At 41.9% G+C, this 27,231-nt stretch overlaps 3 protein-coding genes and 1 long non-coding RNA gene across 12 annotated transcripts in view; 2 read left to right on the plus strand and 2 right to left on the minus strand.

Annotated features, from left to right (window-relative positions):
- The window catches only part of LOC119883486, a 46,005-nt gene extending 45,663 nt beyond the window's left edge, over window positions 1-342 (minus strand). For all 3 annotated transcript variants that reach the window (XR_005440654.1, XR_005440655.1, XR_005440653.1), the window contains exon 1: window positions 246-342. This is a non-coding gene — a long non-coding RNA (uncharacterized LOC119883486). The remainder of the gene's footprint in view (window positions 1-245) is intronic.
- pih1d2 (PIH1 domain containing 2) lies at window positions 84-3,288 on the plus strand. Its single transcript, XM_038694149.1, is given in 6 exon segments — window positions 84-434; window positions 1,992-2,112; window positions 2,218-2,364; window positions 2,367-2,447; window positions 2,584-2,855; window positions 3,017-3,288. Coding segments are annotated over 6 exon segments (939 nt in total). The 5' UTR covers window positions 84-251; the 3' UTR covers window positions 3,152-3,288.
- Window positions 3,289-3,605: 317 nt separating this feature from the next.
- dixdc1a (DIX domain containing 1a) lies at window positions 3,606-21,949 on the minus strand. 4 transcript variants are annotated; one of them, XM_038694144.1, is made up of 16 exons: window positions 21,825-21,949; window positions 17,470-17,647; window positions 9,487-9,644; window positions 9,246-9,391; window positions 7,909-7,998; window positions 7,607-7,660; window positions 7,457-7,507; window positions 7,049-7,153; window positions 6,876-6,929; window positions 6,692-6,784; window positions 5,925-6,002; window positions 5,271-5,432; window positions 5,093-5,159; window positions 4,794-4,902; window positions 4,423-4,531; window positions 3,606-4,184 (listed from the first exon to the last, which is right to left on the minus strand). In XM_038694144.1, exons 2-16 carry the CDS (start codon window positions 17,490-17,492, stop codon window positions 4,101-4,103), a joined length of 1,383 nt encoding a protein of 460 aa, XP_038550072.1. In that variant the 5' UTR covers window positions 17,493-17,647; window positions 21,825-21,949; the 3' UTR covers window positions 3,606-4,100. The 4 variants fall into 4 exon arrangements, with proteins under 4 accessions (XP_038550072.1, XP_038550075.1, XP_038550076.1 ...); XM_038694147.1 differs by lacking the exon at window positions 21,825-21,949 and adding an exon at window positions 17,761-18,050 and having other exon boundaries at window positions 9,246-9,388; XM_038694148.1 differs by lacking the exon at window positions 21,825-21,949 and adding an exon at window positions 17,761-18,050 and having other exon boundaries at window positions 6,692-6,781.
- A 331-nt stretch (window positions 21,950-22,280) lies between these two features.
- nkapd1 (NKAP domain containing 1) lies at window positions 22,281-25,836 on the plus strand. 4 transcript variants are annotated; one of them, XM_038694150.1, is made up of 7 exons: window positions 22,281-22,401; window positions 22,706-22,782; window positions 23,546-23,634; window positions 23,783-23,917; window positions 24,115-24,168; window positions 24,866-25,275; window positions 25,435-25,836. In XM_038694150.1, exons 2-7 carry the CDS (start codon window positions 22,714-22,716, stop codon window positions 25,479-25,481), a joined length of 804 nt encoding a protein of 267 aa, XP_038550078.1. In that variant the 5' UTR covers window positions 22,281-22,401; window positions 22,706-22,713; the 3' UTR covers window positions 25,482-25,836. The 4 variants fall into 4 exon arrangements, with proteins under 4 accessions (XP_038550078.1, XP_038550080.1, XP_038550081.1 ...); XM_038694151.1 differs by lacking the exon at window positions 22,281-22,401 and adding an exon at window positions 22,447-22,533; XM_038694152.1 differs by having other exon boundaries at window positions 24,866-25,836.
- The last annotated feature ends 1,395 nt before the right edge of the window (window positions 25,837-27,231 follow it).

The following is a 27,231-nucleotide window of genomic DNA, read 5'->3' on the forward strand; positions in this document are numbered from 1 at the left end:
AACTGACAACATTAGCTAAGCTAGCGTTAGTTGTTTCTTTCATTTGATGGAAATGAACTAGTTTGCGCGATATTGCTCTATTTTTTAGACCCTCCTTCAATAGCAACACTCATTTGTAACAGTGTACATAAGCTGTTTATCTAACTTCAACTCACAAACTTGAGGGCTTCTGGTTTTCTTTTTTTACAGCTAAAGTTAACGATAGTGGCTAGTGAGCGCTAGTCTTTGCTTGCTAAGACAGTCACCTTAAGATGTCCTCCACTGGCAGTGCAGGGAATGTTTTACAGCAGGTCAACCACTTTTGGTCCATGCTGGATGATCTTTCTCAAAATGACCCTGACGCCTACCGCAAGTTCATTGAGAAACAGATGAAGGAAGGAGCTGAGTTCAGCGCACCGCCTGAAGTCCACTCTTGTTTGTGCACTGAAATAGTGGTAAGTTATGTCAGTAGGTGGCAGCGGCTTAATAAATGGTAACAAGTTAACTTTATTTTAGCTATCAAGCCTGCATAAACGACTTCTCACGACAAACATTTTACGTCAAAGCAGTGAAAGCACAGGTGTGTCTCATAATGATGGCTGCATTCCATTTAGGTTTAGGTGAGTAACGTTAATGCATTCATGTGCTCTTTGGATGGTCCCATTTCCCGAGGTGGGAAGTCCTTCTTCCTACGACTTCGGTGTGTTCATGTGCTTTAAGTAAGAATGTGGAAATAACTTGGATGCTACTGTAAAGATGTGCTGAATTAGCATTATCATTGTCATCCAACTAAAGTTATGCTGAAACAGTTTGAAGCTTTCTGTTAGCCTATAAAGTTATTTTTTGTCCCAGAGTTGTTACTGCACCAGTAACTTACATTATTGAAATCACTAACATATTGACTTTATTGCAAATGCTGCTAATAAATAACATTCCTCATTAATATAAGTCACTGTACATAGACAGCAAACTAACAAATAACCTAATACCATACACGGACAAACATGGCGGCCAACATGGTTAATAGTTAGAAACAATTTATTAATGGGAAAATGGCGAAATCACATAGGCCTATACAATATTTGATAATGTGTCAATTGCAATATGGTATTATGGTTTTAGGTTAGAACTGTTAGTTTGCTGTTCATATAGAGTAACCTAGATTAATTAGGAAAGTTATTTATTAGCCATATTTGCAGCATAAGCAATATTTTAGTTGTTTCAGGTAATGGTAAGGTAGCCTACTTGTACGGTAACAGCTCTGGAACAAAAGTCATTATGTAATAGAAAGCTTCAGACTGTTTCAGCATACTTGGATGACAATCACAAACCAACACATCTTTGTAGTGCCGTCCATGTTGTTTCCACATCCCGACTTAAAGCACATGAACACATCGAAGTCGGAATAACGACTTCACAACTCGGGAAATGGGACCATCCCAGGATCACGCGAATGCAGCATAACCTCAATACAGGTGTCTGGGCCCCTGGCATTGGCACAAACATGAAATGAAGCCATCATTAATGATATTACTAATCTACACTTTTTTATTAGTGAAGGTGTCCAATTTGAGAGCTATCAACCTTTTACTTACTCATTTATCTACAGATTATTTTCTGGATTATTCTATAAAAAGCCTGCAAATAGTGAAAAGGGCCTATCTTGAGCTCCCAAAGCCCATCTTCAAATGTCTTGTGTACTCAAAATTATTCCATTCCCTGTCATTGAAAACTCAGAAAAACAGATATATTTCCTAGTGAGCAGCTGAAACTACATTTTTCCTTAACATTTACTCAAATTATGGATTATCGCCATTGTCGCCAGTTCCTTTCTGTTGATCGAGTAATCACTTAACTTGAATAGTTTCCACTCTACTGTCTACCCCTTCATGCAAAACATCTGCCTTTTACTACACATAGTTAAGCTGCCACACCTGTGCCTGTTTTATAGGTTAGCGACAGGGTGTGTTTTGAAGGTTTTTTGACAGACAGTACATCTGTGTCCTTAACAGGAGCCCAAGAAAGGGTCACTGTACATCAACATATGCAGCTGGAAACGTGTACCTGCACCTCAGGATCCCAGCAGGCCTATACCCGTGTTTGCAGGAAACCTGGAAACAGACACAAATGGAGGTCACGGTCAAGACAAAGCTGTGTTGCATCAAAAGCGACATAACTGGCCTTTGTGTTACATGATGTAAACAAGACAACTAATAAATTGGTGTTTTTCCTTCGCAGGTGGGTACACTGTGTTGGATGTGGCCTTAAACCCTGCAGTGCTACAGGAAAGTGAAAAAGACAAAACAGAAATCTATATGCTGGTCCTGAGCTTTGCCCAGCAGCAGTATGGGATGAGGTTATCTCAGGAGTACACTATTGTCAGCTGTAGCCCAAAAGTAACTCCGATGACTTGCACCACAGGCTTGGGTTTTGGCAGTGGCCTAACACCTCCAAACAACCAGACACAGGTAGAGCAATAAGTCTTGTACCCTGATAAACTGCTACAAGCCCTGTATTTTCGAGCTATTTTCCTTTTTCTGCTGCAGGTGCATCATCGTTCACCTTCTACTAGTTTCTAATAATCCATAGTGTTCCTTTTTACAGCCAGTCAGACCCCAGTTGCCCTTCTGCAGCAGATCTCCTCACTATACTCAGAGAAACAAGACAAGGACACAGTCGACCAAATTATCTGTAGACCTGCGGAGCACAAAAAGGAGTTGATCCAGGTCATCTCCACCACATTTGTGCAGCCTCAGAAGCCAGAGTACCAACTTGAGATGAAGACTGATACAGCAGGAGATCCTCGCAGCGTGGAGTTGACAGTGGAGCTGCCAAGGGTTTGCTCCATGTCAGAGTGCCAGCTGAGAATCTCCAAGGTTAGAGCTTACACACTCCCTTGAACAGTTATAATGAACCACTCTAGAACCCAATGTGAGTCAGTGCGCAGTTGTAGATGTCATAAAAAAATACATAATTGGCCTGTTTCTATGTCTCGTTTGTGAGTCTTACAGAGGGATGAATGTATTTTTCTCTGCAGGATGACGTCTTACTGGAAGTGGAGGATGTCTACTACCTGCTTTTGGAATTCCCAAAAACTGTAAATGAAGACACTGCGTCAGCCATCTTTAACAAGAAGAAACGAAGGCTTACTTTGAGAGTGGATGTTTTCTGACCATTTGCCTTAATGGAGAAACAAATGCACATAGAGGTGATCAGTACTGCTGGGAATAGGCTTAAGAAACTGTGAGGCTTGGATGAAAATTCTGGTGACTGAAAATACCTCAAAATAAATAACCAAAACAAACTAAATCCCTGCTGTACAATCTGAAAAGCCTTGTGAACACATTATTGTATGTCTCAGACATTCAGCTGTCCAACAAACAGTTGTCCTGTAAACTGATCTTTTCCCAAAACCAAAATGTTTTTACAGAAACAAATGTGTCAGTGTGTCCCTTTGTGCTGTGTGGGTTGATGTGCAGCAGCAACCCCCCCCCCCCAAAAAAATTAATGACAATCTGTGGGGTTTGTTTATTAATGTGTGGGTGTATGAGTGGAGGTGTATAATGGCTAGAAACTGGTGTACAGTGTCATTACTGTACTCTCAGGGAATAATTGACAACAAAATGATCCATGCAATAATTCATGTTTATTAAAACATCAAAATTGATGCAGAACATCATCAGTGTTTGGCAATCTGGAACGTGTGAAAAATGTCAGTCAACACTTTTATTTTAAGGTTTGCATACTATGCACTGGTTACAGCTTTTAAGAGCACAGCTTATATAACATTTTATTTATTGTAAATAGCATTAACTTTCTTTTATAATTCAGTTTCAAGTTTCACATTACTGACCATTAGTTTGTAGTCCCACATGTTAATTTATGAGCTGCAAACAATATCCATTCAAGTGGTACCTAAATGTCAAGTCAAATTCTTCATATGAAACATTCACTTTTAAAACATTCAACACTTTTTGTATCAAAATTGTGTTAGATCCATTGGTCCCAGTGAACTGTATTACAACCTTTTTTCCTAATATGGCAACACAAGTAGTTTCAGTGGAATCCTGGTCCAGTGGGAACAACTGAGGTTTGTAGTGGTGATCTCTGGTTTTTGGGCTCTACCTCCTGTCTCCGTGGTCCTCCTCCACCCACGCTACAATCTTCCCTTCCCAGCCAGGCACGACTGCTCCGTCCTGAAATACCTGAACAGCAAACATCCAGCATTTACATATTCAAGAATCACTCACTATCTATAATGTACAAAGGTCTGGATAGAAAGGGAAAACGACTACGCAGTGTTATGTGGAAATAAGTCCTGTAGTGTTCTGAAGTATACCACAGCCACGGCTATTTTTAGCGTATCTTACTCTATAACTGCTATTTTATATTTGCCTGCTGAAGCTGATGTGAAAAGAAGAAGGGCCATAATTTTACTCCTACCTCCTCTTTCACTGTGCCAAACTCTGGGTCGAGGGCCTTGAAGTGGTATCTGAAACTGCCTTGTCTGTCCACAGCGGCCTTGAAGTCTCGCAGTGTCACCTCACCCAGCCTGTTAGGAGCGCAGTGTCAGTCATGATCTATGCACACCATACACCCACACAGACATTAAGCTTTTCTAGAATAAACACTTAGCACAGCACAGATACTGAAGCATCTATATGCAGCTCTAGCTATGCCTGAATGTAGCCATGTGTCCTCAGCATGCAGCTCTAACCCAAACAGCAATTTGCTTAAAATTCATGCAGGCAACAGTGAGGGAACAAACAATAACACTGTTATATAAAGCTACCATAAAGTGTTTTTATTTTCACCTTTTTGGGATATTAATCAGAAACGGAGTCAGCGAGCGATCAGTGAAGTAGAGCACTTTAGTGGAGACGGCGGTGTCCAATCCCGGGCTGCTGTGTGAGTGCGCCATTTCTGGAAATAATTACAAAAACACTGTAAAACTGTTTTTCACATTCAGAGTCTAAAATGGCACTAGCCTCACAGCTCATAATGCCCTCTCCATGCAGAGCATTGTAACTGAACAATTTGATTTAACAGCCATAGTTGAGATGTTGCAGAGGATGAGAAATACTAAACAAAACAAAGATTTTGTTTGTCTCACTTGAACTCGGTGGCCAGGAGTCACGGTCTGTTGAGTTGGCTCTACGTCCTGGTGATTTAAATTCCTCCTAGAAGAAGAACCAATTACACATGGTAATGCCACTTGTTGTTGACTCCTTATTTACTTGATGGGAGATATGTTGCTATTTTTTAGATTTACTCTGAAAAAGACTGTGTACCCCTCTGTCCTGTCGGCGCTGGGTGTCCAAAGAGTGTAATCGGTCCATGAGGCTGGACACACCCTGCTCCAGGGTGTCCAGGGTATGATGTTGGGGGTCATGACCAGAAAAGCTGTCCCTCAAACTACGCAGTGCCTCCCTGACCAGCTGAAGCTCTTCCCCCTGTGACAAACAGCTTCTTTATAGTCATACACTTTCTTAAAATGTAGGCCATTTCCACAGAGAAAATAATTTCTTTTAATAAAAGGTTATGCATGATAAAATAAAAATACTCAAAATTATGAGATTTTAAGTTCAATTTATGACTTATTTCATCTTAATATCTCACAATTTTTAGTTAGTAAGTTTCGACTTAATAATTCAGACCTAGTATCTCATACTTTTTATATTGCATCTCATCATTTTAACGTAGTACCTCATAACTTTGACTTTGTGTCTAATAATTTTTACTTAGTAAGTCAACATCTAGCCTTACTTTCTCAAAATTCTGACTTAGTGTGACTATTTTTTTGTTTGCATTTTTTTGTTTGCATGTTTTGTCATGCAAGATTTTTTTTTCTTTTCCCACCAAAAATGAACATCCATACAATGAGCCAACCAAATCAACACAATGAAAAGCAATTATTAGTATTAATTCACAAAAAGGGTACGTACCGGTGCACTGTGTTGGAATACTGCAGGAGATGTCGAAGCCAATGAGTTACTGTAACCACCACTTTCACTCCTGAATGACTGTAAAACAGTATATGTCAATACGTACAACAACAAGGCTGGCTGACTTTCATCTTTTTAAGGATGATGCTGATGATATTCTATAATTATGTTGTTAGCAACAAATGCCATGAAAACAATAAAATCAGACGTGTAGCCAAAGCATATTCATCTGTGCTACTGCAACAACTGCAAGTCTGCAGTTGAACAATTTAAAACACATCAATGACCCACCGTCCTGCTGCTGTTAATACTCACCAAATGTTGTATGTTTTCTAAAAACTACAGCACCTAGCTGTTTTAGCAAATTACTGAGATTTATTTAAACATTTAGAAAGGAAGAAGAACTGAAAAAATTGAGCAAGACGTTGGTTATGATTCTTCTTGGAGTTTGTCGACAATAACAATACAGAAAACATCCATTAAATGTCCCTTTACTGAGGTGTGTTTTGACTTGATTTTATGACTTCAATTGGAATTGCTTTTACCTGTTTTATTATAATCCTGTCAATGTATTTTCTTACCTCATTCGATTTTCTATTTGATTTTAAAGTGTTTTAATTTTACCGCTTTTTGTGAAGTACCTTGTAACCTTGGTGTTAAAAAATACTATACAACATACTATAAATATAAATACTATATACATTATTATTATTATATGTCATTTGCATGTAAACATATATAGCTGAAAAACATATCATGATCCCTACCCGTCCAAGGTTGGCTTCATGTGCTTTATGCTGTGCTTCATCGAGCTTTTGTTGCTGTTGCTGCAGTATTCTGTCCTTCCTCCCGAGTTGCTGCTATTGCGACAATAAAGATGGATAACACAAGTCTGTATATGCATGTATGTATCCAAAGAATGCACTGAAGTGTAAATATTAAAGACAATACCTCATATTCACTGAGTAATTTGTTCCGTTCACTCAACTTGTGTTTGAGCTCCACCTGCAAACATATACATCAGCATGGTATGCATGCTACATTGCTCTCACATAAACCTGCATCCTCGGGTCAAGCAGGTCAAATATTTTATCGTGTCAAACGGAAATCATCACTTGTCTCACATTTTCCCCTTCCAGCTGATCCTTGGCCATGCTGCACCTCAGTAGTTCCTGCTTTAGCTGCAGAACAGCATCCTCCTGCACTGCCAGGCGCTGCTGCAGAGCATCCTAATGAGAACGAGGGGGAGATCAAAGACATGTCCGCACAAGACCTGAATGCAGATATGCTGCATCCACCTGCCTTACTGACAGCATACACCCAACTCTAAAAGAAATTTAAAAAACACATATTGTGTCAGAAACAGAAATCAGAAACAGCTATATCGCCAACTAGTTTTTACACATGGAATTTACTAGGTGCATAACAACAGACATAAACCTATAGGAAAACACAGCAGTGAAACAGATTGAATTATATCCTTTAATCCTTTTACTCACGTACACAGGACAAAATTTGAGTAAGAGGTTTACCTTGATGGCCTGAAGGTGGCGTGCCTCCTGTTTGTGTCTCAGGAGTTCCCTCTAAGAGCCACGCAAATGAACAGAGGCATTAGAGAATGGGACTATATGCTCACAAGGCAGCTCGTCTATATTAAACCTAATTACATTTACTTACTGTACCTTGAGATCAAGGGCTTCCTCCACGCTTTGGTCCAGACGACTGCGGATTAGGACCTTCAAAGGGAGAGGGTATGAGCAGAGTAATTAGAGAATGGAAAAATGTCAGAACGTATGAGGAGGCAGTGGGCCTGCGTGACAGTGGGCTAGCAGATCAGAGAGATTCAATTGTGCTCTACAGTAGCCACTCTCGAGAGGAGTGATGGCTGCAAACATTATCACAACAGAAGGGCTGACACTGACACTTCACACAGAGTGGTGAGCAAGTGTTGTTTTCTCAAGTATGCAGAGAGAGGGCACTGTACCAGCTGCTGTTCAGTGTTAGCCCGGTTATCTCCGAAGTTTACAGATCCATCCTGGTCCTCCTCAGGGAGGGAGCCATGGAGCAACAAAGCCTGAGGGCAAAAACACACACATATATAGATACACAGAGTGAAGGCCTGTAAGCATTTCTATTTGTATTTGCAAGTATGCACAGACTTCAGCCTCTCACCTGCCCTAACCCACACATACAGTGCACATTTACATACACAAAGATATTCAGTAAGTATAGAATTGTACCTTGACTGAATAATCAAAATTACTGAAGGTTTACCGAATAAAACTAAGTTATATAATTATCCTCTTGTTTGCTCTGAAGTTTGATTTCAATTACTGGGTAAAAAGTGTTGCTGTACATGTATGTTCATATAAATCCTTTAACGTCAATGTGGAATTGACAAGTGTGAATTAATTTGAATTACTGGACAAATCTGAGATGTAGGTGGTGATCCAACCAACTTGTTGGGAACCCGGAAAAAAAATAGAAAGACACTGCATTCGTTTTTGACATGTAATGCCTAAGACAGTATGGGGTATGTAGTGGTCAGGAAAGTCACCTCACTTGTCACTTTTTCTGTACTGTACAGTGTGTTGACATGTTGTAGCTGCACCACTAACATGACAAAACATATTGTCATTATTGTAAAATATAATGACTGTACATCACCTATGATTTTATATTTAGATGTACTAGTATATTACAAAATATGGAAAATATACATATAATAAATGCACCATATACTTTCATATAATACTTACATATATTTAAATACATTTAACCCATGAGTAGCATAACCACTGTGTACATGTGAAATGGGTGCTAATATTTTTATAATATAATAGGATTATTTGTCACATTACAAGAGGTTGTAAAGTTTAGTTTGTTACTCCCTTCTGATACGTAGCACATAATATACAGTAATATAAAAGCAATACTTATATAAAATCTGGTGATCATCAAGTGTCTTCAGCTGAACTGCAACTTTAACAGGGATGTATCATGTCCTTTCTGTGCCAAATGTCTAAAGTGAGTCAGGTGTTAAACGATAAATCTTACTAGCCTGATCATGGGCCTTAATTGCCTTTTTTCTTTAAATTCATTATTTTAATGTATTAATCTTTATTGTTGTAGTCATATTTTATTATTTTTCTTCTTTTATTAAATCTGAATCTGTTTGAAGATGTGGAACCAGGCTAAAATCTCACTATATGTTACATGTGAGCTGTGACCTTCCTCCGGTGCATCTGTGGTCTGTGAGCCCTCTTTCAATGTGTTTGTCGTAGAGGTGTTTTTTTTAGTTGTATCATCACCAGGGCTTACCTGTAGGCGGAACACCATCCTCCTGGCCTCCTGCATCTCCTTCTCCAGCTGCTCCTGGTGGGCGTCCAGCTGCTCCTCCCAGGACTTCTCCTCCTCCTGCCCATTGTGCCCGAGGGAGGGACACAATCCACACAGAGACACCTCTTCTGAAAGGAAAGGGGGGACAGGGGAGATGGGAAGGGAGGGAGTTTTTTTTTCTCTTGTAGCTTCCTCTACAAGAGTTGATGTGCAGCCAACCAACCTGTGACAGATTTCTTCTCTGTCAGCTCAGATTTGTCATCCCGAGTTTCCCCCTGGTTCTCCAACTGATCATGGCTTGTTTCTTCTTTAGGGGTGTCAGTGGACTGGGTGATAACATACTCCTCTTTGGGGGAGTGAGCAGGGCTGGCTGAGCTGAGGCTGAAACAGATGGTGGGCACAGGCAGGAATGAGTGTGTTTGCGTCTCCTGCCAAATGAATGGCAATAAATAAACCTAGCCACATAAAATGGAGATACACACTTTAATAACTCCCCAAGGAGCACAAAAATGTGAGTTAATCCCATCTGGGCTAAATATTTTAAACCATATCCGTTTTAAACACATAGTGCCCATAGGAATACAGGGTATCAGAGACTATTTAACAAATAATAAAATTAAGGACCCAACAAAACGGGAACGAAACCTGTTCAGAAAAATAAGCGGTAGCAGGAATGCATGCAATTCTGTCATTTTTCCCACAGGAAATTCTTTAAATAGGCTAGTTTGCTCCCCTTTCGATGATAATTTCAAAACATAATACTGGTTTTGTGTTCTCTAAGAGTATCTCCAGCAGCCTGAGGTTCAGGCCCGGCTGTCATCTTCACTATACTGTGTTTGTAGAAATAGTTACAGCTACTGTGACCTGCGACCTATGGCATTACGCATGGTCCTTTAACAGGAGATTCCATCGTTGTACCTCGGTGTCTGCATGGGAAAAGAAGCCTGCGTCTGCAGAAACAGATCTGAACTCTAAGCTAAAGAAGAGATAGAAAAGCATCACAATTCATCACCCTGCTCCTGAGGCCAAAAAACTAGGAAGGAAAAAATAACTGTGGACTTAACTGTGGGATAAAACTGCATTTACAAACCAAAGAATGTCCTCGGGGATTGCATTTGCACAGTTAAACATGTTCTTCCCATACATATGCAACAAGATTTAGATTGTAGCTGATGCGATTTTCTGCTTATCTAACAGCATTACTCAGCACAAGCAAATATCACAACAGACAGTGAACAGTAATACTTTTATTATATCTGTCACGTTTGAGTTCACACAGCCTCTTTATTGAATAATTGTGCACATATTCCTGTGACTATTTATAATAATGTGCACCTACGTTCTGTCTCTCAGCCACCACTCAAACTGTAAACAAGACAAACTGCCTGCCTGCAGCCATGCTAGCAGCTTCGTGAGGCTATACTTACGCACAACTTTGAGCTAAATGCTAATGCCAGCACGCTTAATGCAAAACTGACACTGGTGGGAATGTTTTGCAGGCATTTGGTCATAAACCAAAGTATTGGACTAAGTAACATTTTGACCAGATGGTGGTGCTAGATGAAACGTTAAGGGGTCACCAAAGTTATTTTAATTTATCCTGAGGGGGACATGAATGTCCTTACCAAATATCATGTGTTGCTTTGTTAAAACAAAAGAATGTCCGATGAGACATTGTGAGGAGGATGAGACACAGCAGCACCTCCTGATGGACTGCTATAGGTCTCAGGAGGTCTGGAACATTTTAGATGGTCTTGGCCTCTCTTTCATACGTAATTATAGATCTGTTACATACGGACTTCTTGAAGAAATCATGCCCACAAAGAAAAAAGTACTATTTCAACTGGTCATCAGCATCGTTTGCCAAAAACTTTGGAAAACTAGATGCGCCATGAGTATTCACCAGACTGTCATAGACAGCGACATGGTCGTGAGGCAGATTCTGACCGAACTCCGCAGGAGGAGAACTCTGGACAAGACGCAGTCTCTACCCTGGAGCTCACTGGATTTATGAGGGAAAGAGCCCCCCGAGCAGCGACACTGAGCACTTTAGCACCTGGCACTCTCTACTGTTGGGTAAGCACCTTATTAATGTATAGGTTCCTTTTTAATCATTCTTATTAATTGTGTGTGATGTGTAGGCTATTTAGGTGTGTATTTTTGGAACTGCTCTGTACTCTGTCATGTTTGAAAATCAATAAAGAACCTTTAAAAAAAAATAAAAAAAATATCACGGCAATCTATTAAATGTTTAAAGCATTTTCCTAAAAACCACAAATGTCAACCTCATGGTGGAGCTAGAGGAAAAGGCAATTTATCCAATAGTTGCTGTGATATTTCAGTCTGGATCTTAGTAGTGAACCAGCTGACAGGCCGACAATGCCATCCTGCCGCTAGCATGGCTAAAGAAAAGTGTAAAGATATCATTGAAACTTATAATTTAGGAGAGTTTAGTTGCATGAAAATTGTTTGGGTACATTCACCACACTGAAAAACCTCAGATGGTTCCTCCCAGCTTTTCAGAAAGAGTAATTGCACCAGGTCACACAAAAAACATGAACTGAGGGTCTTATCAGATGCTGCTGTGAATATCCTTAAGTGTTTCTGCAAAGGGGATCAAAGCAGCTTCTCCCAACTAATCTTGTCATTGCAGAGGATGACATTATTGAGATACCCTCCATCATTGTCTCAGGGTGCGGCAGTTCAATAAACTAACAAATTTATTTTAGATACTCACTGCTCATCTGTTGCACCAAAAGAAAACATACATACAGATAGATCTGGAACATATGGGTTAAGCCAAAGCTTATGCGCTGGGATTTGCGAGAGATGAGCTTCAGTGCAACAGATTAACATCATTTGATCAGAAGTGGTGGAAAATATATTTACTCCAGCACTGTGCTTAAGTGCGATTTTGAGGTTCTTTACTTGAGTATTTCTATTTTGTGCTACGTTGTACTTCTGCTTCACTAAAGAGGGAAATATTGTACTTTTTACTCCACAACATTAATGTGACAGCTGTAGTTACTGGTTATTTTTCAGATTACGAATTTACATTAAAAAAAAGATAATCTTATTTAAAAAACAATGTATTATTAAATATTAAACCAGTGCTTACAGTGACTCCTTACAAAAAAAATGTCTTCTTGAGGCCCCTTGTCATGTTTTACCAAAGAGAGATTTACCCTCTAAACTTCTCAACTATTTTTCATTTCAATGACCTTTTGTGTATCAAAAGGGTAAATCAGAGGTAAAATTATTATTGAACTGCGTCGGTGACGACACTACGGGAACATCTCTGGGCGTGGCAGGGCTGAAATCATGAATGAAACTACTCCAATCCTATTGGCGTTGCTAGAACGGTAGTGTGTGACGCGTAACTGGAGGTGTATATAAGCATGCCGGCACACCGGACAAATTAGCTTTTTTCTATTCAGCAGGCACTCTGGCATGTTCGAGACTACTCAGAAAAAAGCAACCACTAGTTACCTGGAAGAAGAAGCAGAGGAGATGGCTGGTGAGCAGTTCAGGCAGTGTGTTTTTCCATGCCCGTGCTACATCACGGCTGGGGACACTCATGCCCTGTGTGTTTCCTGTCTGGGGATGCTGCATGCCCAGGCAGCTCTCGAGGGGTTGCTTGCGGCCATTGCAAGGCCCTGCCCCTGAGGGTGCTGAGGTCCCGTGCGGCTCTCTTTTCCGGAGACGGCCGGATGCGTTCTCCCCGTGGCATGGGCCCAATGGTCGCTGAGGCGACGCGGTGGCTTCGGTCATGGGGCTCCCATCGCGACATCAGCAGAGGCTTTTTCCCGTTCCTCGTCTGCTGGCTCCGACTCCCCTCTTCCCCATTCGGGAGCCCGCTTTTCGGCTTCTCCCGCTCCAGGTGTGAGCTCGGAGAAGCTGCGGTTGTCCGGCTCTGAGGAGCTGGATGTGCTCAGCATTATAGAGGAGGAAGACTTCCGGGAGCCGGAGCAACGTCATCAGTCAGCGCCCAGCTATGACGAGCTCTTGGAGGTGGTGACACGGGCAGTGGGCAAGCTCCAGCTAGATTGGCCGCAGGCTGTGCCAGACACACAAGCTTCCGCGCCGGTCTCTGCCTTTTTTCCCGGATTTCTCGGGGTCCCCCTCAGTGCACCTGGACTCGAGACAGCGCTCTTGCCCACAGCCCCCCGAGACAACAGATCTGAGGATCGTTCTTCAGTCTCGCCGGGGTCGGGGGAAGAGGTCCTGAGCTGAGCCCGAGAGAAGGCGACCAAGGTCCCCTCCCTCGTGGCAGCTCAGGCAGCAGGCGCTGCTATCCCACCGTGTCAACGCTTGGGGATCGCGAGCCTCCAGCAAGCACGCGCCGTTCTGCCTGCCCCGAGGGGCCGCAGTCAGGAGGCGCTCTGGCTCACACACCGCGGGTTATCGGCGGGTTTTCCCTGGCGGACCTCCACTTCAGGGTGCCGCCGGCGACCTACGCATAACACCGGCCACCAGCCCCGAGGGGCATATTTCCACATCTCCATCCGTCCCTCTCACAGGAAGTTCCTGAGGTTCGCCTTCGGGGGCGCAGCGTACCAGTATCGGGTTCTTCCGTTTGGCCTAGCACTCTCTCCTTGCACGTTCACCAAATCCATGGATGTAGCTCTGGCCCCGATGAGGCTCCAAGGCATCCGCATACTGAACTACATCGACGACTGGCTCATTTTGGCTCAGTCTCGGGAGTTAGCGGTTCGGCATCGAGATGTCGTCCTTGCCTATCTTCAGCGTTTGGGGCTGCAGCTCAACGCAAAGAAGAGCATGCTGACGCCCGCCCAACGGACTATGTTCCTAGGGGTGGTGTGGGACTCAACGACAACGCGGGCCCACCGGTCGCCCGCACGCGTCGGGTCCATTTTGTCCTCAGTGACCAGAGTGAAGCTAGGCCGCACCATCACTGTGAAACACTTTCAGAGGGTTTTGGGTCTCATGGCGGCAGCGTCCAGCGTAATCCCATCTGGCCGGCTGCACATGAGAGCCCTGCAGTGGTGGTTAAAACCCAAGGGGTTACGAGCAGGTGCCTTCGTTCCCTGTCAGTATGGAGGAAGCCTTGGTTCCTGTCCCAGGGTCCCGTGTTGGGAGCGTCATGTCGCTGGACAATTATTTCGACAGACAACTCACTCGCAGGGTGGGGCGCGGTCATGCACGGCTGCTTTGCGAGAGGCTCCTGGCAGGAGCATCATTTCTCTTGGCACATAAATTGCCTGGAAATGTTGGTTTTCAGAGCTCTGAGGAGTTTTCTGCCCGCTCTCCACAGTCACCACGTCCTTGTCAGGACCGACAACGCGGCGGTGGTGGCCTATTTGAATCACCAGGGGGGTCTGCGCTCACGCCCATTATTCAAGCTGGCACATCAGATCCTCCTGTGGTCCCAGCAGAGACTGCTGTCTCTCAGTGCGACGTATATCCCGGGGACCCAGAATCAGGGAGCAGACCTGCTGTCGAGACAGGGGCTGAGGCCCGGGGAATGGAGACTCCACCCCGAGGTGGTGGAGTTATTGTGCTAAAGGTTCGGCCCTATAGATGTGGACCTGTTTGCGTCTCAAGAGACTACGCACTGTCCACTGTGGTTCTCCCTCTCGCCCCCAGCCCCGCTAGGGCTGGATGCCATGGTGCAGACGTGGCCGAGGCAGCGTCTGTATGCTTTTCCCCCAGTCGCTCTGCTCCCGGGGGTTCTGGAGCGGGTCCGTCAGGACGGTGTCAGCCTACTGCTAGTAGCCCCGTTTTGGCCGGCCCGAGTGTGGTTCTCGGACATAATATCGCTCCTCGAGGGCCCGCCATGGTCCCTCCCTCTGAGGAGGGCCAGGTCTTTCACCCTTGCCCCGCCCTGTGGAGACTGTGGGTCTGAGGGGGCCCGGTTCCTTGAGGCCTCTGGGGAGGCTTCCACTGGTCATGCGCTTCCCGTGGAGCCCGGAGGATGAGACCCATGACTCGTTCCAGGGTTCCCACTTGGGACCTGGCAGTGGTTCTGGAAGCGCTGGCTGAGGCCCCCTTCGAACCCCTGGAGTCGGCTGAGGCCAAGCACCTGACCCTTAAGATGGCCTTTCTCCTCGCTATCACCTCTCTGAGGAGGGTGGGGGATCTCCAGGCACTTTCGGTTTCTCCTCAATGCCTGGAGCCTGGAGGGTCAGAGCCATCCGGCACCCCTCTCCGGGCTATGTCCCTAAGGTTCCATCCAGGTTGGCAGGGTCTACGGTGCTGCAGGCGTTTCATCCCTCACCTCATGTGACGGTGGAGGACGGGAGACTTCATCTGCTCTGCCTGGTCAGAGCGCTGAGTATTTACACTCTGAGGTCCTCCTGGTGGAGGAAAGCAGACCAGTTGCTGGTGTGTTTCGGGTCCCCCAAGGCTGGGCTCCCCGCTTCTAAACACACCATCAACAACTGGATCGTTCAGACTATTTCCCTGGCCTATCAGGTGCGCGGGTTACCTTCACCTATGGCCGTAAGGGCGCACTCTACTCGGGGCATGGCGGCCTCTAGGGCCCTCTTTGCAGGGGCTTCGCTCCAGGATTTGTGTGAGCCAGCTGGCTGGGCCACTCCTCACACTTTCATCCGGTTTTACAGTCTGGACCTTCCTTCTGCACCCGGCACCCGTGTGCTCTCCTCTTAGTCGTGCCTACGGGTTACTGCACGCTGGGGGGGGGCAGGCGGAGGCTTCGGCGTGGAATAGTGGGTATTTTCGTTCCCATAGTGTCGTCACCGACGCAGTTCGAGTTCCCTCGGGTCCCTACGTATGTAACCCTTGTTCCCCGAGAAGGGGAACGAGACACTGCGTCGGGCCGCCACACCTCACCCCGCCTGGAGTGCCTTACTTCATAGCAAAGAGCTAATGTGTCCGGGGTGCCGGTGTGCTTATATACGCCTCCAGTTACGCCGTCACACGCTACCGTTCTAGCAACAGCAATAGGATTGGAGTAGTTACATTCATGATTTCAGCCCTGCCACGCCCAGAAGCGTTCCCGTAGTGTCGTCACCGACGCAGTGTCTTGTTCCCCTTCTCAGGGAACAAGGGTTACATACGTAACCCGAGACGTTCTCAGTCCTGTTATTTGTAGAGCCTTATGTATCTGTTATTTAGTCTGTGTTTTGGTTCCGTGTCTTAGTTCCCAGTCAGGTGTTCATGTCTTAGTGTTTACTTTTGGACAGGGTACCTCTGTGTTATTTTGCCCTTGTCTGCTCTGTGTTCTCTTTAATCCCAGCTTCAGTCTGTTTTCATTGTTGGTTGTAGTTCTTGGTGATCTGTCTGCTTGTGTCTTTATTAGTTTATTTTTATTCATCTGATCTGTAATGTGTTCAGTAACCTGTGTCATGTCTGTTCCCTCCAGTATCCCTCTGCCTGGCTGTCTCTCTGTTCTCCCCTGTTCTCTCCCTGCCTGCGTCTCGTCAGTCTCATGTCTGTCACCTGTGTGTCTCCTCCCAGCTTGTTAGTCCATGTGTGTATATATACTTGGGGTTTCTGTTTAGGCTTTGTCGGGTCATTGCAGTGTGTTGTCCGGTTTAGCTTGATACATATGTCAGAGGTCGCACGCCTCTGGAGCAACTAGGGGTTAAATGTCTTGCTCAGGGATGTGTCAGTGGGAATCGAACCCTTGTCTCCCACACCAAAGGGATGTATCTTATCCACTGCACCACCACCATGATTATTAAGTATCTGAATACTTTAACATGAAAAGTAACATTACCCAGTTAGTAGATTCAATATAGTTTGCTTGTCTGGTAAATACTGTAGCAAATCTAGGGGAAAATGGTGGCTTTTAAAATGTGTTTACAGCCTTATTTTACTGTAGGAAAAAAAATCTTGTATTTGTTATTCTGTTATAACTTAAAATGTATAATCACTCTTCTGAATTATGAAATGGAAGAGCCGGTAATGGAAGTTAGACAGTGGTTGCTAGGCAATAGCAGCTCAGCTCACACAGACACATACAGGGACACACCCACACCTACTGCACTGTAAACACCGCACAATAACCTTCACAGGTTAATCAAAGTCATATTGTTCTGGTGAAATCCATCTTTAATGCTAACACTGAGACATGCCGATCAAGATGTTTAAGATGTATTGTTTGCTGAATTTAGGCCTACTGTCTTGTACATCTGTGCTACTGATGCAGTCGTGCACTGTAGACAAAGACAGAAGCTTGTATTGACATAATGTTCAAATCATGATAAAAAATAGCTCTTACCATTTCATCTGTTTGGCTCCCATGCTGGTGTTTACAGGCTTAACCTCCCATACAGTTAGAGCCCCGCATCTGGGTGATGCTCTGCTTCTCAGTCAAGACCATAGCCCAAACACAGCCGGGGCAGCAGGGAGGGGAACAGCCCTGAAAGCAGCCACCAGAGGAGTCTCCACGTCGCACACTGTGTTCAATCAGAAATAACAGCACGTTCAAATCCTCTCCAGCTGCATATCCTAAAACATGAAGCTCCCAATCCTAATCAAAAGCCCTGAACCCTTCCCATATAAATCATACCAAGTCTCAGTCCTAGCTGGCAGAGACAGACAGCGAGAGACAGAGGGAGAGAGGATTGGTGTTCAGCAACACCAGCGACTGAAGTCTGCCTGGTTTCTCATTGCACTCGCCTTGTGCCTGAGCTCACCAGCTCCCATTCACGAACACAATGTTTTTTGTTCTTAGCGGACAAGAACTAATGCAGCTCTTGTGCATATTTTTCACCCTTTTTTCACAGTCGGCCTTTTTGCATTTATTCCCTCTGCCCTCCCTCCCTCCTTCCCCTCTTTCTCTTCTGCTTGGTCGCACTGGCTTTGAATCGGTCCTTCTTTCAGTGCGCGAGGATATCAGACATAGCTGTGTCTGGGTGTGTTTACCCTCCCCCCTCTCCCTCATTCCTCCTCTACCCACTGCTCTCTCCTTTCACAAGGAGGAGGGAGATTTTCTCCTCCTCTCTCCTTTCCCATTGCTTTTTCTGTACTGTAAAGTCACTGCGGCTAAAAATCTGTGTAGTGAAGTCTTTCAGTCTGCTGACAAAATCACAGGCTTGCACAACCACATCATACCACATGAGCCGAGAGGCTAATGATATATTTACACAGTCAGAGGAAGTACGGAGTTACTTGGGAATAAGCAAGCAGAAAATGATATTTATAGAATGCAAACATCAGCTGAATATTATAGCTTTTTTTCCACAGTATTCATTGATGTGTACTGTCAGTAAACAGCATTTTTACTGCAATTGTGACAGAAAACCTTCATAAAACTGAATGTCCTGAAAACTACAGCCATCAGTTTAAGCCAAAATGTAAAAAAAGTGTCATTTATAATTTAAGAAGCAGGCAACAGAAACAAAAGGTTCTCTGTGATGTGTGCTGCTTGTGTTAAGTACACTTTTGAAAGGCGTTTTGGCTGAGTACTCTGTCATTAAGCTGTTAGAAATGTTTCTGGTGTCATCAGCAAGAATGTGAAATAGGTCTCCACGTGGCAGCTTGCTGTTTGGCCCAGAACAAAATGACAGTGTCTTAAATTCTGTATGAGCACCATCAACACACGCTTCAATGAGCTACTTTACTGTAGAGTGGTAATACAGAGCCATGAAAATGTATGTAGACCACCAGCATTTATTTGTAAGCATCACTTTAATGTTGTAACTGGTAAAGGCAGGGCTAATTCTATTACTTTTAATACTGCTGGGTAGTGTAATCTACAATAATACATCATCATTTATTTATTGATTATTTATTGTGATAATCTGAATCTGCAAAGAAGCTAGTAACTAAATATATAAAATAAATGGGGTGGAGTGTTAGTATAAAGGAGACAAGAATAATATTCTGTTCTATGTTCTTACTCAGAATCAGAATCTGAGATTCTTTATTGATCCCGAAGGGGAAATTTGTTTCTATTTTGCCAGTGCACTTAACAAAGACTAGCAATAATGTAAATACATAACAATTACATAAAGGAACAGGGTCTAAGGACAGAGGGGTTTATGTGCTGAACATATATGTCTCTAATCAGCCACCTGTTTACTGGTTATTACTTATTATTTATTCACCATTCTCTATCTCAGTGCTGTTCATACTGTTATATTGTCATATTGTATATACATCCTTTGCACTGTATACATGTGAACATGTATACATGTACGTGTATGTGTACCTGTATATTACTTCCACCTTTGTTCATAGTGTGTATATTTGTATTGTCTACACTGTAGCCTGTGTCTGATTTATTTTATTATTGTGTTATTGCATGAGTAAGCACATCATGAGCAATGTACAATCCTGAGTCAAATTCCTCGTTTGTGTACACATACCTGGCTGCAAAAAAGCTGATTCTGATTTATATATATATATATATATTTTTTTTTTTTATTTATTTTTTTTTTTTATTAATTTATATTAATTGCACTCGTTCTTTTTCTTTTGAGCATCACTTTGAATGTTTTTGATCTAATATTGAAAAGACAAGGACAAATTCAGGTACAGAACAGGCAGATTTGGCAGACCAAGATGTGTCTGAGGGAATTGGGGGAAACAAAGTTGAGGGAAAAAACAGAATATTCTATTCATGCATGGATGATAAGAAGTGACTTTGCTGTTCAGAGTGTGGTGGGAAAGTCATTCCACGGCTGGGGAGCCAGGAGGTGAGAAGAAAGCCAGTTTGCCACAGAGACAGCATGCAGTCAGCCAATTTGTAAATCAAATACGTTGCAAAGATAGAACAGATTGTTTGTGTGGTCACTATGGATTCTGATTGTAGATTATTATTGTGCCTGCAATATGAAACAAGAGTTACCCATCTTTGTTATTTCAGTGACCTTGAAACACATATGCATGAAGCAACATGTACTGATAAGATTTGGCCTTGAAAATTCCATCCATTTTTGTTGTCAAATGCAATTCAGAAAAGAAGTCTGTAGCTGTTCAGCTTTATTGTTTGGGAGATAACACTAGAATAAGTGAAATGGGATTGAAAGTCATTTTAAATCAGCTATTGTCCAAAATATTTGTGCATGTAATAACTTCCATTGTGAAATAAACCATTTTGCTCTGAAATGATCTGAAAATTCTTACACAGGGCTCATACCTCTGTTAAGGTTGGGAAAAGTTTATTTCTTTATATGAAGAAGATACTTTATTTTAATAAATTAGATATATATAATTTTTTTTTTTAAATTACAATTCTTTAAAAATCCTGGATCCACTTAGATCCAGGCCTAAACCCAAATAATAATAAATAATAATAAATCTGCTAACAAATTTGCATCTTGCTTACTAATTTCTTACTAACAAACAAAAACATGACTGAAAAAAAGCTAATAAATAGCAGTGTTGGAAGAAGTATTCAGATCCAGTGTCAGATTCAGGGTTACATTCTTATACAGATATCTCGATAGTACAACTTTACCTTTAACATGCAGTTGTGTAAAAGTATGAAGTTACATAAAATAGAAAAACTCACGTAAAGTAAAAGTACCTGAAAACTGAACTTAAGTACAGGACTTGAGTAAATGTTGTTGGTTACTTTGCATCAATGACAAATTGACTCCTCTGCAGCTTTAATATAAAATAATTGTCACGCATGTTGTTAAATTTTGATTGTTTTCAATAGTTCAGTCCTCAATGCTTTTGACGCCACTGTTTCAAATCTGGTTTGACTTGTGAGAGACAACAAAGACTGAAAAACCTGCTTTAGAGACGTTAAAATAAATTATCTATTTTGAAAGGAAATAACATTTTTTCCTTCAGTTCAGTTGTCTACAATTCCTGTCAAAAACTGTCTGCAGTGATTAGTGTCAGAACTTGAAAGGCCTAAGCATCAATCATCTTGAAAAAAACTGATACCTGCATGAGGACAATAATCCAACAAGGTCTAGCTTTTCTGTAAAAAAACTGCATGTTTTTGATAATAAGGCTCAAGCAGTTCAGTTATATAAAATGCCTGCAGCCTACAGTTGAGCCGCAGCTTCAAAGTGGAGTTTGATGTAGTGCACAATCATGCTGCAAGACACAACTCTATAAAAATTCTATATCTGCTAGCAGATGCAAATTTGGCATACAGCTGACAGTTTTCCAAATTTAGGTCAAACATACATACATAGAATAAGATGATTTCCTCTGGGTAATACTGGGAGCACACAATCATCTTCTCAGTCAGTGTTAATATGGAGCGGCTTCATACATGTAACCAAGTAGACTACTTATGAAAACTACTGATTAGTCTTGAAGACCACTTGCTCTTTAACATATTGTGCCTTTAAAATATTGGCTTGTGTAATCACCAGGGTATTCTAAATGGGCTGAAGCCTAATTAGTTTGTTTGTATGTGACTCAAAAACTGTTTGTATTTAATGAGTATGTATTTACATGCACATACATCTTGTGTAACATATACCACTGAATCTGTGTTATGGGGTCTCATATACCTCAAAGTGATGTTGTTAGCTTTGCACATTCTTACGACGATAAATAAAACCAAGGTGATTATTGGACATACTGTATGTTGCCAACTTGCTACTACAGTAGCTAACACTATATAATCAGTTGGGTACTTGCCATTCACTCTATGGTACTTACACATCTAGCAGAAATGAGCAACATGGTCTTCCACCTGGAGGCCTCTCTCTCTTGTAAGTTATTTTTTGCTTGCTAAATATTTGACTCTCTTCATCGCTTACTTTTTTCGTCCACCTAACCTAAAGAAATGAGGCGTTGACTCTCAGTGTGACCGTCAGCACTAGCATCCAGTTCACATAAGCCATGCCATTCAAAAATTTTGCTAATTAGCTGTGGGTATTAGTAGTTCTTTAAAATGGTGGCTTAAAATATTATTTTATTTTGTTATCGAATGTTTACTTATATTTTATTTATTCACTTTTCAAAATTCAAAATACCGGTACCGTTAATCTGGCAGTTAAACATTTTCATTGTTGAATATCCACTAGCAGAAAGGTTCACTGCTTTTGCCACGATGATTGACGGACGATTTGGACCAATCACAGCTCAAGTTTTCAAACGTTCAGTGACGTCCAAAGTTCGACGACGTTACGTATATCAGTAAAGCGGAAGTGCCGGTAAAGGCTGTGAGCTTTTTATATACAGTCTGGCTGTGAGCTGTGTGTTGTTCCTCTTGAATGCCACTCGTTTTGAAAAGGTACAGTTTGTTCACATGCACGAAATAACGGTGAAAGAGTAGTTTATGTTCTTTGAACTACCTGCAAGCAATAGATTCTTGTTACTTGATACTAGTCTTGTATATTAATATCCAACAGTGTTAGCTAGCGAGGTAGGCTAACAGGTGATTTTGAGCGTTCATGTAACGTTAACGTTTACAGAGTAATTACTGCAATCATGTATCAGTAAGATCTGTTTGCACTTATCACCGTTAACGTTATCCTTAGGGGTATTAAAAAACGATCGGTCTTGTCTGTGGATCACTTACATTTGTCTCATGCCAGGTGTCATCATGTCAAAGCAGCCGTTGGGGAAGACGTTGCTGAGGAATGTAATCCGCCACACAGATGCCCACAACAAGGTGAGTTCATGCGTTTGTGTGACAAGTGGGAAACGTACTCAGTGGCCAGTTTATTTATATAAGTATACCTATCTAAACTAATGCAGGCTAATAGAAACAAGTCATCACTGTCTTGGTTTCCACCTTGGATGGGGCTGAGAATGCAAGAAAAACTTACTCCCCCCAAGTAACGTTATAACCTTGTTTTATGATACCCTGAAAACATTCACATTGTCTGAAAAGCTCTGATTCTGATGAACACTTAAGTCAGATCAATCTGTTGTAGAACTGCCTCTATTATTTTCATTACTGAGTAATCTAGTATTTGTTTTCTAAATGAATCCCATAAACCTTAATGCGACGTCCTCAGTTTGCTTGATGCATAAGACAAAGAAAGGCAGCAAATCCTCACATTTGTGAGGCTTTAATTTACCATTATTACTATACCATTATTAAAATAGGTGACGTTTTTCTGTCCAGGAGCGAAATCTTATCTTAGAGATGTGTTGTTGACCTGTATATGGATTAAGCGTTTTGTGATGCACTGATCCACTTTCACACCCAGGTGACAAATATCATTGTACTAAGATATAAATGTAGGTAACACATTCACAAACTGAATGTTTCACAAATGTTTTTGTTCTTTACAAGTCTTGAAGAATGTATACTGTATATTACTGCTTTTAATATTTGAATCCTGTACAGTTGCTTTTGGTGAATTCATAGGTGTTAGTCTGTGCGTCTGGGCAATCCTTTAATGTACTTACTTGTTGACCCACTGCAGATCCAGGAGGAGATGGAGATGTGGAAAATGCGAGACTGGGAGACCGCAACATCCCACCACAAACATTTGTCAGATACGGAGTGTGTGAGGTAGCAACAGTGAATGTCTAAGTTTATTTTGAGCCACCTGAACGCACACCAGAGGTCATTTGGAAGGATGTTTCATAATGTTGGTCTCAGTATAGAGAGCTGTTACTGTTTGTTACCATTTGATTTATTAATGATGGTTGTTTTTCAGGGGGCGAGTGAATCGAGTACCAGATCAACCCAGAGACTTGAGTCGAAGCAGAGAGCGAATCTCAGAACATGATGACAGAGAGGCTCGATACTGGTCTCGCAAACTGTATGAATTTAAGGCCAGTGATCCTGACAGGTACATTAAATTCAAATTAGCTTTATTGCCATGAATGTATAGCAACAATATTGCCAAAGCTACATATACATTACATGACTAAATCTTCATCTGAATAGATTTTAGGTTCTTGCATTTTTTGGAAAAATGAGTGGCTAACTTCTCAAATGTGAAAAGAAGTAAAATGAGAAAGCTTATCTTATGTGCTGACTTTACAGATGGGGACATAGTGGCTTCAAGGAGCTTTATCCGGAGGAGTTTGAAAGTGACAGGTAAGCAAAAGTATAGCGATGCATCAAATAATCAAAACATTAGAATTGAGCTACATATGCAACTCATATTTTAAAGGGGCACTCCAGCGATTTAACACTTCCATGACATTGGGGGTCAAGCTAGAGAAAGATGAATTTTTTTTATTTTTTATAAATGAATGCCACAAAGAGTTGAGATATCCAGCTCCGAAAAACATGGATCCTACACTTCTCATAATGCAACGGAATGACATCTTTTGTTACGCAGTGTTATCAATATCAAAGTTTCAGAAAGTTTTCTGAAAGCTCAGATATATCTGACTTGACACTTACTAATACGGTGGTACATACCATGGACGTATTTTAATCCTCACACAATTGTCTCCTTTTTCATACATATCTTGATGATGTGGACATTTGCAAGTTGTTAACATGGGAATCTTTAACATCTCTACCCATATGATGTGAATGCCAAGCAAACTTTCAGTTAAAACACTGAGGCCTAAAGGTGTTTTTTTTTTTATGTTGTATCAGATTTTAGAAAGCCCCTCCAGAGCTCCAGAAGAGATTACACAACTGTGTCCCTTCAAAAGCCGAGTAGCACCCTTTATGACAAATAAACTGATTGTGATGTGTAAAATTTAATTCATTATGTCATACATAAAATTATACCAATTCACTGTGTAGCGTACATTTATTTTGTTCAATTTTTCTTTAGTGAAAAAAACAGTGCCACGAAGAAAACTGGGCACCACAAAATGAAAAAGTCCAAGTCTGACACGGAAGCAAGCTTATCAAAAAGGTCAAAAAAATCTCGAAAGAAGAAAAAGAAAAGGAAAAGGAAAGGCGAGGAAGGAAAGCGCAAGAAAGCGGAGAGCACGAGCAGCAGCGATGACAGCAGTGCTGCCAACGAGAAGCAGAGTAAAAGGACTAAAAGTCGTCATAAAAACAAGAAAATGGCTAAAACTAGAGAGAGGGATGAGGACAGTAGCTTAGGGGACAGTGATGATGAAAGAGAAAGGGAGAGACGGACTCACCGTCGCAAAAAGCGAAAGCAGGACTCCCACAAAGACTCAGACTCGGGGCCGAACTCAATAAAGAAGAGGAGGAAAAACTGGAAAGCAGCAGGTGAGGACAGCTCAGATGATAGTTCTGGAGACTGAGATGCATAACCATGGACAGACGCACAGCTCAGGAAACAACCAGGAAAACGACTGCAGATTCCTTTGTTCGCCTTAAAATTCACACGGGGCTTTTCTCTACCCATTCTGTTTTGTACTTTGTTAGACATCAACAAACCTGCGCTCTCGGCCCTCTCTGTGGGCGTTCTGTGAAGCAATTCCACATCCACCTCTGCAGTGGCTTGAAGCACACTGATCGGCAGTACAGACAGCAGGCAGCATGGAGAGGGATGGTGCGGTACCTGCCTCATGCTTCATGGAGAATTCTGTCAGCTGCAGGCTCATTGATTGATCATTTAGTTTCTCCTCATTCGGTCTGCCTCACAAGGAGACCCTTTGTCTCCCAAGTTTCCTCACCAATTATTATAGGATGTGCATTGTATTTTATTCATTTTGTTTTTAATTTGTATTATATTTGTATGCAGCACAGCAATTTCCATACAGGTCTGTATTATTCTGAATCATACATCTGTTGTCAAATAAATTAGAGAATATACTTTAACAGAAATGGTTATGTGTCACTATTTGTCACAGAGTATAAAATGATGGAGTTGTAAACATCCTGTACTATAAATGTAAGATCCACCTGCCTGTTAAGATAACATCATGTGTTCTGAGCCAAATACAGCAGTTTAATGAGGTGGCAGTGTAAAACTAGATAAGTGAGTTAATAATTCATACTTTTATACTTACTAAAAACTAAAAAATTTATGATTTGAGTTGTGATTTTTTGATTTGTCAGGCTATTTGTAAAGCAATACATAGAGGGGGCTTCCTCTCTATAGGCCATCATGGATCAAAGACCTCACCGCAGTCCTGTCCCAGTTTGAACATGCAGTCTTATGATGCAGGAGATATACCTTAATAAGATGTTATTCATGATCAAAGTGAATTTATTTAGTGATTTGCAGAAGTGCTCTTTGGCTGCTATACTAATGGAAGACCACTCTATGGTTCGGCTCTCTATAAGAGAGCTGCAGGTCGTCTTATTGCTTACGTAATGTAGTACTTTGGGTGAATTTAATACCTGAGAAAAAGATTCAATAACAGAACTATTCAGACCTTATTAGCACCGTGTTCTGTACCACTTGTCAGTTTCTTCCTATCACACTTGTCAGACTACATTTTGTATTTACCATTTTTCAAACAGTCAAAGTCTAAATAATACTGGTAAGAAGTGGTAGGCTAGAGCCATCTGAGTATTTTTAGATAATCTGATGCTGAAGGAAGTGTTGGTAAACCATTTTGAAAATGTGTGTGCGTGTGTACTGGAAGAGCCCGAAGCACTTTGCTGAGTCTGTGTCAATAGGCTAAGTGTTCTCTGTAAGCAGCAGAGTGGGCTGTGTTGAGCTTGGCTGCAACTGCCCGAATCTTGGAAATAGAAAAAAGTAAATTAAATTTGGCTGGTCAAATCGTGTTGACTGAGCTTTATAGAACATATTGTCAGGGTTAATACGAGCTGCATATATCTAGTTAAGACAACTTATTCATACAATTATTATCAAGAAAAAATAACCAATAAATAGGATATTGAATATATGTGCACCTCAAACTGTAGCTTTTTGAAAAAAGCCCTTCCTTAATAGGCTACAGGGCGCAACTCTTTGTAAATGTCCCTTACTGCAAGTCTCCACAAATGGTTTAGATAGCAGAAGTAATGGCGCTGTTTCCACAATTAACAGAAGTCTTGTGTGCAGTTCTAAACCATGCAAGCTGCACAACTCGAGTGATGGCAATGTTGATCTGTCGTTCCACCAATTTGGTCCAAAGTGGCTGACAGATATCTCAAAATCTACTGGATGAATTTGCAAATGGTTCCCAAAAGATGTACCCTAATGACTTCGGTGATCCCGTCATTTCCTCTAGTGCCCTCACTCACGTGCCCCCACTGTGGAAAAAGCAT

The sequence above is a fragment of the Micropterus salmoides genome, unplaced genomic scaffold (assembly GCF_014851395.1).
Source record: "Micropterus salmoides isolate LMB-PRFRI ecotype aquatic unplaced genomic scaffold, ASM1485139v1 Ms_hic_scaffold_3, whole genome shotgun sequence".
Lineage (NCBI taxonomy): Eukaryota > Metazoa > Chordata > Actinopteri > Centrarchiformes > Centrarchidae > Micropterus > Micropterus salmoides.